Raw genomic sequence first — 14035 nt, forward strand, 5'->3', positions numbered from 1 at the left:
TCGCCGCCCCCGCGCAGAGCCGCGCTCCGGCCCGCGGAAGCCCCGCGCGGCGCCCTCAAAATGCGGCGATGTTTTATTAGCCCCCATTTCCTAACGATAATTTATTGCGATAAAACAGACACCCGGGGTCCTCTTAAATTGTCTTTTTATAATGAATAAATTTAAACGGGCTAATTAATATATAAACTAACCCGATTTGTCAGGTTGATTTGTATTTTAGTTAATTGTGAAAGTAATTACCACACGGGCAAATTAACAGCTTTCTGGAAATGACCAAGGCAGGGTTTTTATTTCCTTCCTGGGTGAAGAAAATTCATTTTTCCCAGCTCTTGATGTGATGAATAAAAGTCATAAATCTGGGTGATTGGTGCAGGCAGAGTCTAAATGGCTTCATATTTCATTTTAGGTTTAATAGAAATATTCATGCTCTGTTTTAATGAAATTAAATTGAAGGGGGGTGGACTGAGAGGATGTCGGTCGGGCTTAAAGGGGCAGAGCACACTGGGTGGGCTTTTTGTTGTTTTCTTGTGGATGAGCAAAAACTGCCCAGAGCCCGTTATTCAGGACGAACCGCGACTGATGCGGGAATCGCAGCGGCAGCAAGAATAAATTTAAAATTTTTGTTTGACTTTATCTGAGGAGCAAGTCTTAACCAATCCAGGCAAAACTTTAGAAAATTGGAAGGAAAAGAAAACAACAACAACAAAAATCTAGAAAAAGTATTCCGGCCTCCTAAGGCACGGCCAGCTTTTTGTCCAGATGTGAGGTCTGAGGCGAAGGTGGGATTTTGGCAGACCGGCCTCTCTCTGCAGCTCGGAGATTTCGGGGTGCATGAAATGCCCTTTTCCCGGAGAGGGACGGGCGGAGGCGATCACCCCCCGAGACCCCAGGAGGAGCAAGGTGCTGCTGGAGACCCAGCCCCTTTGGAACTGCCCAGAGCCCTCCCGCCAACCCCAAATTCTTTGCCTGGAGAAACGAAAAGTTTTGATAAGGCAGAGGCGTTTTCCAAGTGCCTGAGGGTGTCTGTCCCAGCCCAAGCACACGGAGGGGTTCATTTCCCCCAAAAAAGGGCCAGGGCAGCCCCCGGCCCAGGAGCGGCCCCGGCTGCCGGCGGCTCCCGCTCCGGGGCCGCTCCGTAATGGATCTGATCTGTGACTTGTTGATTTCCCCTGAGCAAATAAGGCTTTGATGCAGTCTCGGAGAGAGTGGTTAGCTGATGAATTGACAAAAACTAATCAGCTTTATTGGGAAACAGGTTAAGGGCAGCAGAGTGTCAATAATTCTCCGCCTGACCCCCTCATCCATTAGGAGAGGCAGCTGATTAGACCGAGAAGACCCTGTGCTTTTTGCACCGAAATTGCTTTCATAAACTCACCATTATTAGCAGTCAATGCAAGCGGCTAATTTAGAGGAGACATCCCGAGGATGTCACATTTATCAGGGAGGTTTATGCATCATTATCTCATTTACAGAATGTCGCGGTGTAATATGTGTTTTTGGCAATAAGGCTGGCCCCGCGCCCGCGGTTCGTAACGGCTTGGGGGATATCGGGGGAGTTAATTCGGAAAAACGAGAGACACCCCCATGGCGGGGCTCCGGGCGCTCCGCCGTTCCCACCGGGATTTACCCCAGCGCCCCACGCCGCCCCCTGCGTGCACCGCCCCGGCCTTTCAAAAGGCGAGATCGGAATGTGTTTGCCCACGGCCGGGGCAGCGGGGGCTCCGCTGAAAGGGACCACCCGGAGGTGTCGGGGGAGCGCGCTCCTGGCGCTATCTCCGCCGAGATAACCGCGCATTGTTGGCTCCCGGGCAATATACTGGATCAACACAGGTGCGGGAGCCGTGGGGAGTTCAGCAGGCCCGGATGCCCTGCGGCACCTGTGGGGACAAACACACGGAACGGAGCGGTGCGGGGGAAGGAAAAAAAGGCTTTAAATATTGCAACAAAAAAGAGGGAAAAAAATAGAAAGGGAAAGGAAAGGTATTTTTAAAAAGGAAAGGAAAGGAAAGGAAAGGAAAGGAAAGGAAAGGAAAGGAAAGGAAAGGAAAGGAAAGGAAAGGAAAGGAAAGGAAAGGAAAGGAAAGGAATCTGAAAATCGAAATCCTTCTCCAAGCACTGAATATCCATCAGCCAAAAGATGCGACACGCGGACCGAAGGTGCGGGGTGTCCAGACGGGGCGGCCGGCCTGAGCCCGCCCCCGGGGCGGTGATGGGCCGGGGTCGCACGGTCCCCCGCCCCCAGTCCTCGTCCCCCACCAGCCGGCCGCGCCTTCTGCCCCATCGCCTCCTGGAGAAGCGTTCACGGCACCGCCCATCCTTCACCGCCGGCCGGTGCCAGCCGCGCATCCCTCCTGCGGCGGACACGCGTCCCCACCTGTGTCCTGAGGGCATCCCGGCACCCGTGATTTCCCCTGCAGCTCCGTCCCTCGTCCCCAAAACTGCCCCGAGAAGGGGCCGCAAGCTGTGCCCAAGGCAGCGTCCCTGCGTGTGGGACGCTCCACAGCCGCCCCGGCACCGGGAACCGGCACCGGCTCTGCCCGGGGCGCCGGGCCGGTGACAGCCGCGTCCCCGTGTCCAGCCCGCCGGACACCAGGCATTGAAGGGGGGTGGCCCCATCCCTGCCGGGGCCGGGACGCGAGGAAGGAGGCGAGTTCGGGTCCTGTCACAGAGGAATCTGTCACAACGACGAGCCCCCGGTCCTGCCCCTCGCTGCTCTGGAACTGCCCGCGCGTGGGGCGCAAAGTGACTGTCAATGGGAAATGTGGGATGCCCGGCGCTGCGGGTATCCCCGCGATCTCGGGTCCATTCGCTGGGACCTCCCCAGGCCCTCAGAGCCCCGACAAAACCGAAGCGGCTCATTAAAACGATCCTGCCGTTCGGTGTCCCCCTCTTCATCCCGGGGAGTTGGGGGCACTGGGGTTTTGCGCGGCTGCGTGGCTCGACCGCGGCTCCGCGGCGTGTGCGGGCTGTGCTCGGGGCGTGTTGGGGCTTCCCGGACGGCAGCGGCTGTTGGGGAGCATCTGCTCTGCGGTGCCCGTGTGCGGGTACCGTGTGCGTCCCTGTGGCTCCGCGTGTGCATCCTGCCAGGCCTGGGCACGGGTGCGTCCGTGCGCCTGCTGGAATGGTGTCCACATGTCTGTCCTGCTTGTGTCTGTGTGTCTGGAGGCTCTAGTGAGGTCAAGGGCGGGGGGAAAAAGTGCACGGGAAAAGGGGAATACGAGGGCACTGAGCAAGGGTGCGCTGTCTGTAGGTGTGCGTGTGTGCACACCCCGCAGAGGTGCTCCGGGCCTCCCTCCCAAGGAGCAGTGGCAAGGAGACAGGGCCGAAGTCGTCAGATACTTTGTTGCTTGTGCTGATCTCCCGTTTTTCTCTATTTCTTCCCTTTCTTTTCCGCTTTTCCTCTCCTCTTTTCGTTGCTTTTACTTTTCCCACCCCAGGGGCAGGGGCCGGGAGGGACAGCGCACCCTTGTTGTGGTGGCCCCGGGGCACGGTCCCGCCGCCCCCCGGGTACGGAGCGGCTCCTCCCGGGGGGCTCACGGCGATGGAGCCGCAGTTTGGGCATTTCCCGCAGCCGAGACCCTTCTCCACCGGGGAGAACTTTTGAAAGGAGGAGGTGTTTGCCTTGGCAGCGCTTCGTGCCGCAGCCTGACCTTTCGCTCACACGGCCGGGGCCGGGGTCCCCGTGCCCCCCCGGGGAAACGGGACTCTGGTAAGGAGAGACCCCTCGCCCCGCTCTTTCCCTTTTCTGTCCGAGGCTGTTTGCCTTAGATAAGCAGGTGTAATAAGGCTGTTGACAGACCCGGGATTTGGTGGCAGGGTGACTCCCTGACCCGCAGGTGTTTATTCTTTCCGACTCGTTAAAAAGCGGCCGGCGGCGCGTTTACGACAAATATTTGCCCGGTGCGGGAAGGGTGGAAAACTGTCATAGGGCGCTGTCAGCGCGGAGAGCTGCACACTGCCGCTGCTGGGAGAGCGCTCTCCGCGGGGAGCAGCCGGTTTCCCCTGGGTGTCCCGGGCCGTTTCTCCCGGGTATCCCGGGTCGTTCCCATGGGTTTTCCGGACCGTTTCTCCTGGGTGTCCCGGGTCGTTCCCGTGGGTGTCCCGGGCCGCTCCCGGTGCCGCCGCCCGCAGCGCGGTGTGCGGAGGGGGCGGGCGCTCGGCGGTGACGGGTGTGCGGCCTGGCCAATGGCGAGCGAAGCCGCAGCGGCGCGGGGCCAATGGGAGCCGCCTGCGGCCCTTGAAGGGGCGCGCCGCGGAGCGCGGCCGCACTGCCGCCCGCCGCCGCCGGGAGACGCGGCCGGCCCGGGGCAGCCGCACGGTCCCCAGCCGCCTCCCGCCGGCGCTCCCATGGAAAAATCCAAAAATTTCCGCATCGACGCGCTGCTGGCTGTCGACCCCCCCAAGGCGGCGGCGGGGCAGAGCGCGCCGCTGGCCCTGGTCGCCTCGCTGGGCGGCAGCGGTAGCAGCAGCAGCGGGAGCGGCAGCCCTCCGTCCTCGTCCTCCTCTTCCTCGTCCTCTTCATCCTCCTCCGAGCACCCCGCCGGCGGCCCCGCCGACTGCCTGCGCACCGACAGCCCCTCTCCGCCGCGCCTCCTGGCCGCCCACTGCGCCCTGGTCCCCAAGCCCGGCTTCCTGCCCGGGGCGGGCACCGGCTCCCACCCGCACCACCACGCCTCGGCGGCCGGCATGGCCCTGGGACTGCACCCCGCGGCGCCCGGCGGGCCGGGCGTGCCGGCGCAGGCGGCTCTCTACGGGCACCCGGTGTACGGGTACTCGGCGCTGGGCGGGCAGCACCCGGCGCTCTCCTACCCCTACTCGCAGGTGCAGGGAGCGCACCCCTCCCACCCCGCCGCCGACCCCATCAAGCTCAGCGCCGGCACCTTCCAGCTGGACCAGTGGCTGCGGGCCTCCACCGCGGGCATGATCCTGCCCAAGATGCCCGACTTCAACTGTGAGTATTTGCCTCCCTCCGCACCGCAGCCGCGTCCATCCCCGGGCCGCTGCGCCAGCCTGCCGGGAGCCGCCTCCTTCCGAGAGGGTAGAAACCCCCGCCTAAACAAGCTGCAGACTTAAACTGGAAGAGATGCTTTTATTTTTTTGAAAAAATTATGTTAGAAGAAAGAAATAGCTCTCCGCGACGGGAAACGGGGATGTGCGGTCACATCGCCATTCCCTGCCCTTGGGGAGCCCCGGACAACCCGGCCTCCCACGGCACGTTAAACGGGAAGGTGACAAATTGCTCCCTGCCTGTGCAAATGCCCTTTTCCGCCGTTTCCTGAGGGTAAAAGCCGCCGAGGAGGGGAGGTGGGGAGCGGTGGGGACAGGGCAGGGGCAAGGGTCTTTTATGGTGCCCCCAAAAGCCCAGTCTCTGTGTAACCCCCAAAAACGAGGTGGCAGGAGGTCGCATGGCTCTCCATTCTTAATTTTATTTCTCCTATATTGGAAGTGGGTACATAATAATGATATCAGGCCTTCTAGGCAAGGGGATGTAGGTAGGATCAGGGATCGGCCAAAAACTTGGGGTTCCGATTTTCCCGAGATAACGAAAAGGAAAGAAGTACAGTCGGAAGGGTTTAGGTTTGGGCCCAGGAAAGGCTGGGAGTGCTGGATGGAACCAGGCAAGCCCGGAGTCCCAGCAAAGCGCCGTGCCGAGCTCTAGGCCTCGCGGCGATGGGGAACTTGCGTGCATCTGGTTTAAGCAAAGATCATTTTCGGAGGTGTGAGCTCTCGGTGGGAATGGCCGGTTTAACAATACCGGAGGTGTAGTTTTACGAAAATCATGCCAGGAAAAGAATTGCGATTTTTTTTTTTTTTTTTTTTTTTTCTCCCCCTTCTCCTACTCCGCACACACATTCGCAGACAAAAAAGTCCATTGTTTTCTCTCGAAATGGGATTGTTTGGACTGGAACATTCAAGAAGAAAAAATAATTAGGAGAGCTGTTAGAGCCCTGCCTCTCAAACAAGGGGCGTAGGGGAATAAATAACCGAGCAAAACGAGTCGCGGAAAATCGCACCGCGCTGAGAAAATCTCCCGGGCGCTGAGGCCGAGAGCGGACACTGTCCTTTTCTTTCTGCCGATTTGGCGAGCTGTCTCCAACCGCGGCCGGGGAGCAGAGCCGCCTTTCCCCAGGTTGTTGTTGTTGTTGTGTTTGTTTGCTTTATAATTTATTTTTCTGAACTAAATAAGCCAAAGTGTCTAAATACTTTGAGAAATGGGCAGTAGCGCTGCCGGGTCGCATGCCCAGAGGTGTCGAGGCCTTCGAAGAGGCTCAGTTCCCGCTGTCTCGTGGTTGAATTTTTTTGTTGTTGTTGTTTTGGTGTTTTGTTTCCCTTCTCTAATAAATCCTTGGTTTTAATTAATTTTTGAACTCGGAAAACACGCTTTTAAAATTATTTTTCTCCCCTTTTCCAAGACAGTTTTCTAGTCCTCGTTGCTGCTTTCGGCTCCAGGGGCAGCCGGTGCCCGGCGCTCGCAGTCCCGGTCCCGGCACGCCGGAGGTGTGCCCGCCTGCAATCCCGCTAATTAAACGGATATGGGCGGGCAGGGAGTGCGGCAGGTTTAACTAAAACATTAAATGGAGCAAATTGCCGCTCCCCGGAGAGCCCCGTGCCCCTTCGCCGCGATCCCTGGCTTCGGTTTATTGTCTCGCGTTTGTGAGGCTCTTGGGAAATCAAGAGACATATTTTCCTTTATTTAAAAGATTTAATTTAATTCCTTTTTTTTTTTTTTTTTTTTTTTTTCCCTGGTCCCTGTGGGCGATCCCCTGACACTGCGGAAGCCGAGAAACCCCGGAGTCAGAGGGGCCGGAGGCGATTCTCGCCTCGGTCCGCGCTCCGGTGGATGAGATCCAGCCCTGCTTCAGTGTCGCCCGCAGAGCCTTTGCTGCCTCCCCATTGCCCACCGCCCCCCGGGGGATGCGCGGCTCCGCGCTCACCTCCGCGCTCCCCCTTCTCCTTTCCCAGCCCAGGCGCAGTCCAACCTCCTGGGGAAGTGCCGCCGGCCCCGCACGGCCTTCACCAGCCAGCAGCTGCTGGAGCTGGAGCACCAGTTCAAGCTCAACAAGTACCTCTCCCGGCCCAAGCGCTTCGAGGTGGCCACGTCGCTCATGCTGACCGAGACACAGGTGAGTGTCCCCGGCCCCGCGGGGCGTGGGCGGGCGCGGCTGCCCTGGCGGGCGGTGGATGAGGGGATGTGTTTTGCGTCCCGTCTCCCCCAGGTGAAGATCTGGTTCCAGAACCGGCGCATGAAGTGGAAGCGCAGCAAGAAGGCGAAGGAGCAGGCGGCGCAGGAGGCCGAGAAGCAGAAGGGGGGCGGCGGCGAGGACAAGGGGGATGAGGATCTGCTGCTGCCAGCCCCCGAGAAGAGCGCCGGGAGGAGGATGCGGGAGCTGCCCGACAGCGAGCCTGAGGACGAGGAAGAGGAGGAGGAGGAAGAGGAGGCGGCAGCGGCCGGGAGATGCTGCCCGTACCACTCCTCCGACTGTTCCGAGGCGGACGAGGAGGACACGCAGCCCCGGGGCCGGCACGGAGCCCCGGCGCAGCCCCAGTGAGCCCCCCGCACGTCCAGCTCCCTCCAGCCGTCCCGCAGCGGGGGTGCCCCTGCTCCTGGTTGGCACCGGTCCCTCTCCCCCCTTGTTCTGATTTCTCCCTGCTTGGAGAGCGATGGAGAAGAGGATCCTCCGGATGCCGGGCGGGGAAAAGGATTTATCGTGAATACAGTGTTATTATTGACTGAAAACCAGACAAAACTTGAGCTCCCTTATCCCCCATCCCTGCCCCCTGGAAGCGCGTTCCTTTCGCTGAGTATTGGAAATGTTTTGTTCTTACTATATATCGGGAAATCTGTTTATGTCATGAACGTTAAAACTGCTGGAAATCTCAATACTGTCTTTATTTTTGTATATCGTATTTATAAAAAAAAAAAAAAATTACCTCTACTTATGCATGCTAAATTATTCCCCATGTCCTCCCACCCGTGAGACGGGAGGTAAATAAACGGCGTTTTTTACTGGAGGTGTGTGAGCGCTGTGTGAGGGGAGGATGCTCGCCGCTCCGGGGCCAGGGCATCCCGGTGCTTTGGGGGACCGCTTCCTAACCCAAAATTAGCCCAGAGTCACGACGGCCGTGTACTGTCTGATAGTGAGAGGCTGTTCCTGATATTCCCGAGAGCTGCGCCTCAGAGCAGCGGTGAAGCCGGCGGTGGAGATCCCGGCCGGGCGATGCCCTTGGGAGCTCGGGGTCTGGCGGGGGCTAGGAAAAGGAAAGGAGGGAGCAGCGCTGCTTTCCAGGGGAGCCTTGACTTCCCAAGGAGCGAGGCGTGCTCTCCCCGCTCCGCCGAGGACGGGACCCCCGGAGCGCGGGGTGTTGGAGAACTGCGCGATTTATCTCGCCAATAAATTTGCGGATCAATTAATCCCTGTCACCGCAGCTCTTCCCGAAATCAATTATTGCGAATTTAAATATAATCACTGGCTCATCCCCACCAGCTCGGGGCCACGTCTGGCAATTCATCCCGGCCAATGAATTACGGGGCGGCTCCGCTCCGCTCCCGCGTAGGGCCGCGCAGGGGGGCGGAGGGAGCCGGCTCCCGCATCCCACTGCTCGTGGGGCACCGCTCCCCCTTCTAGCCCCGGCGGATGAGAATGAGGAGCTCTGAAACACAGAGCTTTCCCACTCCCGTGCACTTTAAAAATAAAAATATAATCATTTTAATAAAAGTGTTTTCTACAAAGTCGCGTTAACCTGTCCTGTGAGGCCACAGCGTGGCCCTCCTATCGGCTTCTGTAAAAATCCACCCCGTGAACACACAGGCCGGCTGATTCGTGAAGGAAAAGTGTTATCCTTCCCGGAGAGCTTCAGGTGGGTCGGCTGGAGGCGGCATCCAGGCTTGACGCGGGTAGTCACCAGCTCACCGCCCCGCTCACCCAGTGCCTCGGGGCGACAACGCCAAAAATCACTGTAAATAGTAAATCTGAACAGATCCCACGTGTCAAAATCTTGATCGGGATAATGTCGATTTGGGTTTGACCGATACCTACCCCCTCGCACGGAAACTATCGCCACGGAGGCTCTGATTTAAATTTGTGAACGATTTTCTTTTGGCCACAGGCTGTGGAGACTTCAAGGAGGTAGAAGAATAAAGGCGGTGGTGTCTCTGTGGTTTTTCATGCCTCTGGCTGAGGCTGAATCTTCGTGGGTGAGCGGCCGGGCAGGAGCGCGTAAGACCCGCGTAGGGCAGCGGTGGCTCCGCCGCCCTAATCCCGGCGACACGTCCGAGTGACTGTCAGCAGGATTTACCTCTTGCTTATACCTTAAAACGTCTGACCCCTATCAGTCTGGACAACACCTTATTATCCCCCCAAAAATTTATCATTAAATTAAATATCACGCATAGCGTATATAACAGCACCAACAAAACAACAGTAATAATTACAACAACAATAATGGTACCTGAGATCACGCCTCCCAACAATAAAGATCAGTCATTAATTACCAATTAAACACCCACTAATTAAGCTGGCAGACGTGCCCCACCAGGTCAGAATGTATGTCCAAGTGGTGTGTGTCCCAACTCGTCTCAGCCCCACGAAAACCAGCCTTGAGGGCACATGCAGCTATTCACGGACTCGGTATCAAAGTCCTACCGGTGTATTGTGTCTGTCTCAATAAAATTAATCTCTTTAAAGCCCAGCGTCTCACAAGAATACCTTCAGTGTTCCAGACTACAAGGGCAAATATGTTTTTCAGATTCTGTTTTTATGGAGGGATTAAAGTTTATTTTCCATAATAGGGCACCTAATAAAACTCATAAAGCTCTGTCAGTCTTACAGCTGGTGGCCTCATTTAACACTTTCACTTCGTAAATCATTTTACAACTTACCAGGTGTTTCCAAAACTGAAAGGAGAGGAGGGGGAAAGAGAGCAAGAGGGGGGAAGAGAAATTAAAGTCACTTAAAATATAGATACGGTCCTTTGGCGCTGGGTGCCTTTGCATTGTCGCTTGGAAGGGCTTCAAAGAAGGTGTCGGTCCCGACGGGGGAGAAAAGCCTTTTAATCAGGATTTCCCACGCTCTTTTGAAGTGCGGAGGTTCTTCCCCACGTGCAGGGCAATCAAAGGCTCAGGGTGATTAGCGGAGCCGGTAACGTGTGCGACACGCTCCGCGCTCCCGGAGCGCCCGGCCCGCGGAGGCTCCGCGCCCGCTCCCGGAGCGCCCCGGGCGGGGCAGGCTCTGCCGGGGGGGCCCGGCCCGGAGGTTTGGAAGGGGCCCCGTTATCCCCCACAAGCCAGCCCAGCCAGCGGCTGGGGCGGAGGGGGGGCTCTCTCTGGCTGAGCCCGCAGCAGCTCCGGGGGATCCCCACCTCCAGCCTCATCCCCCGGCACCCCTCACCCTGCCCCGGGAGCCTCATGTTCCCAGCTTGCCTCCCCCCACACCAACCTTCCTGCCCGTGTGGGGCCTCCCTGCACCCGTTTCCAGGGTGCCCCCAACACCCAGCCCCCGGAGCCCCGCTGGGGTTGCGTCGCCTCAAGACCCAGCATAGGCAGGGCTTTAATCTAAACCCCTGTTTGTAATTTCATTATTCGGCCGGGTCCCTCCCCAGGCGCAGTAGGTAACAGACCTCTTAAAATTTTCATTGCTGTACTTGAGAAGTGGTAAGTATGAACACGGACCTTTGGTAGACATTTTACTTTAAAAAAGCAACACGGTTTAGGCATGGATGTCATTAACTGGCAATTTCACAAGCATTAAGTGCTAAAACAAAAGAACCAAAACAGGATCCATATGTTCGAGGTAAACCCGCTAAAAGTCCTTCAAATGGGAAACCATAAATACATAATCCCTCTCAAACTCTCCGTGAAACTGCTGCGAATGAAGTACTCCACCGGCAGAACGACTATTGATTATTTCGAAAGTCCTAACTGTTACATCCATCCAAACCGAAGAGATCGATGTTCTATTTCTCAGTGATTCCTCTAGCTCTCAGGAAGAGCCCGTCCCACGGTTCTCCCTCCTCCTCTCACGCTGCTTCCCTTCGTGGACACGCGTGGGAGGGCTGCCACTGAGCGCCGGCACCCACCTCGCTCCCAGCCTGGCTCCTGCCACAGCGCTGCTTCCTCTGCCGGGCAGCTACACAGAGCCTGCTGACACCAGGGTGCCCCAGGACACTGAATCTTAGCGTAGATGCCTTTCTTCCTTTCCCAAATTTCCCCTTGAGCGCCGAGGGTGCCGAGATAACCACACCGTGCTTCAGCCGTGAAAGCAGGAACATCATTTGTTCATCCCCGAGCCATGCATCGCTCCTGTGGTGTGCAGGGAGCTCCTTGGCCGGCTGTTTGAATCCCAGGAACAACGCACGGGACAAACAGCGGAAGGGATGAAGCTCCCAAGCTCCTTAGTCTCCCCTGGGTGTTGTGCAGTGACCAAATCGCGATCTTTCTGCCCCTCAAAAGTGGGCAGGTCTGGTCTGGCCAGAGCTAAATAGCGACTGCACATTACTCTGAGAATTACTCAGCAACTCTGACACGGATTTTTTTATTTTTCACCAATACTCATGCAACCAGAATCAAAGCAACAGTGTTTTGAGGTTGTCCCACATGAAGAAGAGGTGTTTTTGTCTTTTCTGGGACTTTTTTTCTTAATTTTTCTTGCCTTGAGGGTTGTGCAATATCTCTTCCAAACAGTTCTCTATGACAGGAGATATTTACTGTCTTCTCCCTACTTTGAAGACAGAAGAACTTTAACTAAGTCCTAGGCAGAAATGGAAGTGCCTGCATGAAAATAGGATCATCTGCACCATGTAAGGATTCAGAGTGGTTTTTCTCTGTCCACAAGCTACTATAAAATTTGATTTTCTGCCCCATTTTGGAAAAAAAACCCCACATTTTGCTGAGTTAGTCTAACAGGGACTGGTCTTTAAATTGAGTAAAGAACAACGTTGTTTTCCTCTAGTAAAACTCAGCAGAGGCAGTGGCTTGCAATGAATTTCGTAGCTGCAAGGCTTAGCTCCATTTTACTACCTGCAGGATATTTGCAAGCAGATCACAATTTCCTCTAATTAATCCACTATTTTAAATTATTATTCATAGGACTTCTGTTAATGTTCTTGGCCAATGGTACCTTTTGGCAGGTGGGCCTCGTGTCTGGAGAGGGAGTTTGGATGCACAATGCAGAAGTTCCTGATTCAGCTGCCTCCTCTCTTCCCGCACAGAGGAGATGGGGACGGAGAATTCCTGTCCCCATCCAGCCCTGCTTGGCTGTGTGTACCATTGCCATCAATAATAATGGTAAAAAAAAGGGCAACCAGCGTGGATTTTGATGTAAGGCTGGGGCAGGGGAGTGATCTCAATTTAGAACACCTGAGGGGATGGGGCAGATTGTCCATTGCTTGCTATCCCTGGATGGCCTTTCTGGAAAGGACGTGGAAGCCGAGCAGAAGCTGCTGAGCCGCCCCCGGTGCTGATTTCTGCAGTGTAATAGTGGCTGGCACAGTGCTGGGGTCTGCCTAGACCATCTAATGATTCTTTCTGGACTTCAAAATGATAAATCTATAAAGCATGTATTGCTGCAGCGGCTAGGTGCAATTTTAGAAATGTTAATGAGTAATTACATAAAGGTTGTCCACAGTCGTTGATGTTAATCACTGTTCTTTTGCCAGGGATAATTAAGATGACACTTCAGCAGCATCAGCCAGTGGTTCCTGCTGTCTGTGCTGTCTCCTTCTTCCCGCCCAGCTCTTGCTCAGCTCTCGCCCTCCTTCAGGGATCTCTTCACTCCCTCATTCCTCCCATGCTCTTGGCCCCCCAGCTTTTCTGAAGGGCCCAGTTCACCACAGCCTGAGGATTTTTAAGCTGTTTAATAGCATTTCAGATGGTGTTGTGAGGGTGAGCTGGGAGTGTTGGGAGAAGCAGATCTGGGTGATGTGAGGCAGGGATCTGCTGCCCCTATGCTCAGAGCTTCAGGGCACTGAGCTCTATTCTGCAGGTAACCTCCTTAGACAATGTGTGCAAGCTGCTTCACCTTTCTTGAGCCTCCACCTCAGGAAGCAGCTGGTCTTCACACCTTGTTTTGCCTTTTTGTGTGTCTTGGAAATCTCAGTCAATGACTGTGGAGGAGATGGAATAACAACCATCCAAGTGTAAGGTTTGCTGTAATAAAACCTGTGAATTCTATCCACATTTTCACTCTTCAGCCTGTGATCAGATTCCACTCAGTGTAACACAGGTTTCAGGCGATGGAAAGCCCACGGTGGAGGTTTTAGCAGAGGTGAGATGCCCTGTCTGTGCCTTTGAAATGCGCCACTCCTGCAGTAACCCAAAACCTTGTGGGTGCCTCTGGCTTTGGGGTGGGAGGAAGAAATCTCTTACATCAGCTACAGATGGCAAGACACCTGAACTCCCCACTCCGTTATTCCTCCATCTTCATCATTATCTTCATCACTAGGACTGATAATTACATTTACAGGTTAGATTTGAGGGTCGATTTTGGTTAGCAGATGAAAATGGGATAATGTTGAAAAGTCATAAATGTGCTCTTCTGCAAAACCTGTTACTCCTGCGCCTCTGACATCTCCCTGTCAGCCTTGGGTAGCCCTGGCTCCCCCCTGGAGGAGGCCATTTCGGGGAGAGTGTTACTCAGCTTCTGTGAGGGTATCAAAAACCTGGCCAGCAATAAAGGTTTTTGCTTCTCCAGTCCTTAGCTGTCTGAAGGCTCCCTAAAGTCACAAACCTGGTGTGAGGCTTCCCAAGAACCGGGCAATCCAGAAGAATGGATGGGTCTAGGGTCTCTCCAGATCTGATTCTCACACAGGTTTCAGACCAGAGATAAGAGATTTGAACGGATTCAAAACCCACAGCAGCTTTCAAGCTGATCTATTGCTTTCTGCTCAAGCTCTGAAGTGCTGGTGAAGAGCACCCTAGAGCCTCCCTCCACAGCTTTTATCATTCCAGGAACAGTTCAGGATTCTCAGGTGCTGTCCCTGCCTTTCTGCACTGCTTCCTCATCCCTGACACACAGTACCTGCATAATCCCTGGCATAA

General features: G+C 55.6%; 1 protein-coding gene across 1 annotated transcript; it reads left to right on the forward strand.

The window, feature by feature from the left end:
* The first annotated feature begins 4286 nt into the window (after positions 1–4286).
* On the forward strand, positions 4287–8220 carry MNX1 (motor neuron and pancreas homeobox 1). The gene is made up of 3 exons (XM_040073814.2): positions 4287–4951; positions 6964–7124; positions 7218–8220. Exons 1-3 carry the CDS (start codon positions 4348–4350, stop codon positions 7548–7550), a joined length of 1098 nt encoding a protein of 365 aa, XP_039929748.1. The 5' UTR covers positions 4287–4347; the 3' UTR covers positions 7551–8220.
* Positions 8221–14035: the final 5815 nt, after the last annotated feature.

Source organism: Hirundo rustica, chromosome 1 (genome assembly GCF_015227805.2).
Source record: "Hirundo rustica isolate bHirRus1 chromosome 1, bHirRus1.pri.v3, whole genome shotgun sequence".
Classification (NCBI taxonomy): domain Eukaryota; kingdom Metazoa; phylum Chordata; class Aves; order Passeriformes; family Hirundinidae; genus Hirundo; species Hirundo rustica.

Excerpts from the sequence above, each read along its gene's own strand:
- MNX1 (XM_040073814.2), top strand. The coding sequence starts at position 4,348 with ATGGAAAAATCCAAAAATTTCCGCATCGACGCGCTGCTGGCTGTCGAC. Across the intron at positions 4,952-6,963 it reads CAAGATGCCCGACTTCAACT|CCCAGGCGCAGTCCAACCTC; the intron begins GTGAGTATTTGC and ends CTCCTTTCCCAG. Across the intron at positions 7,125-7,217 it reads TCATGCTGACCGAGACACAG|GTGAAGATCTGGTTCCAGAA; the intron begins GTGAGTGTCCCC and ends CGTCTCCCCCAG.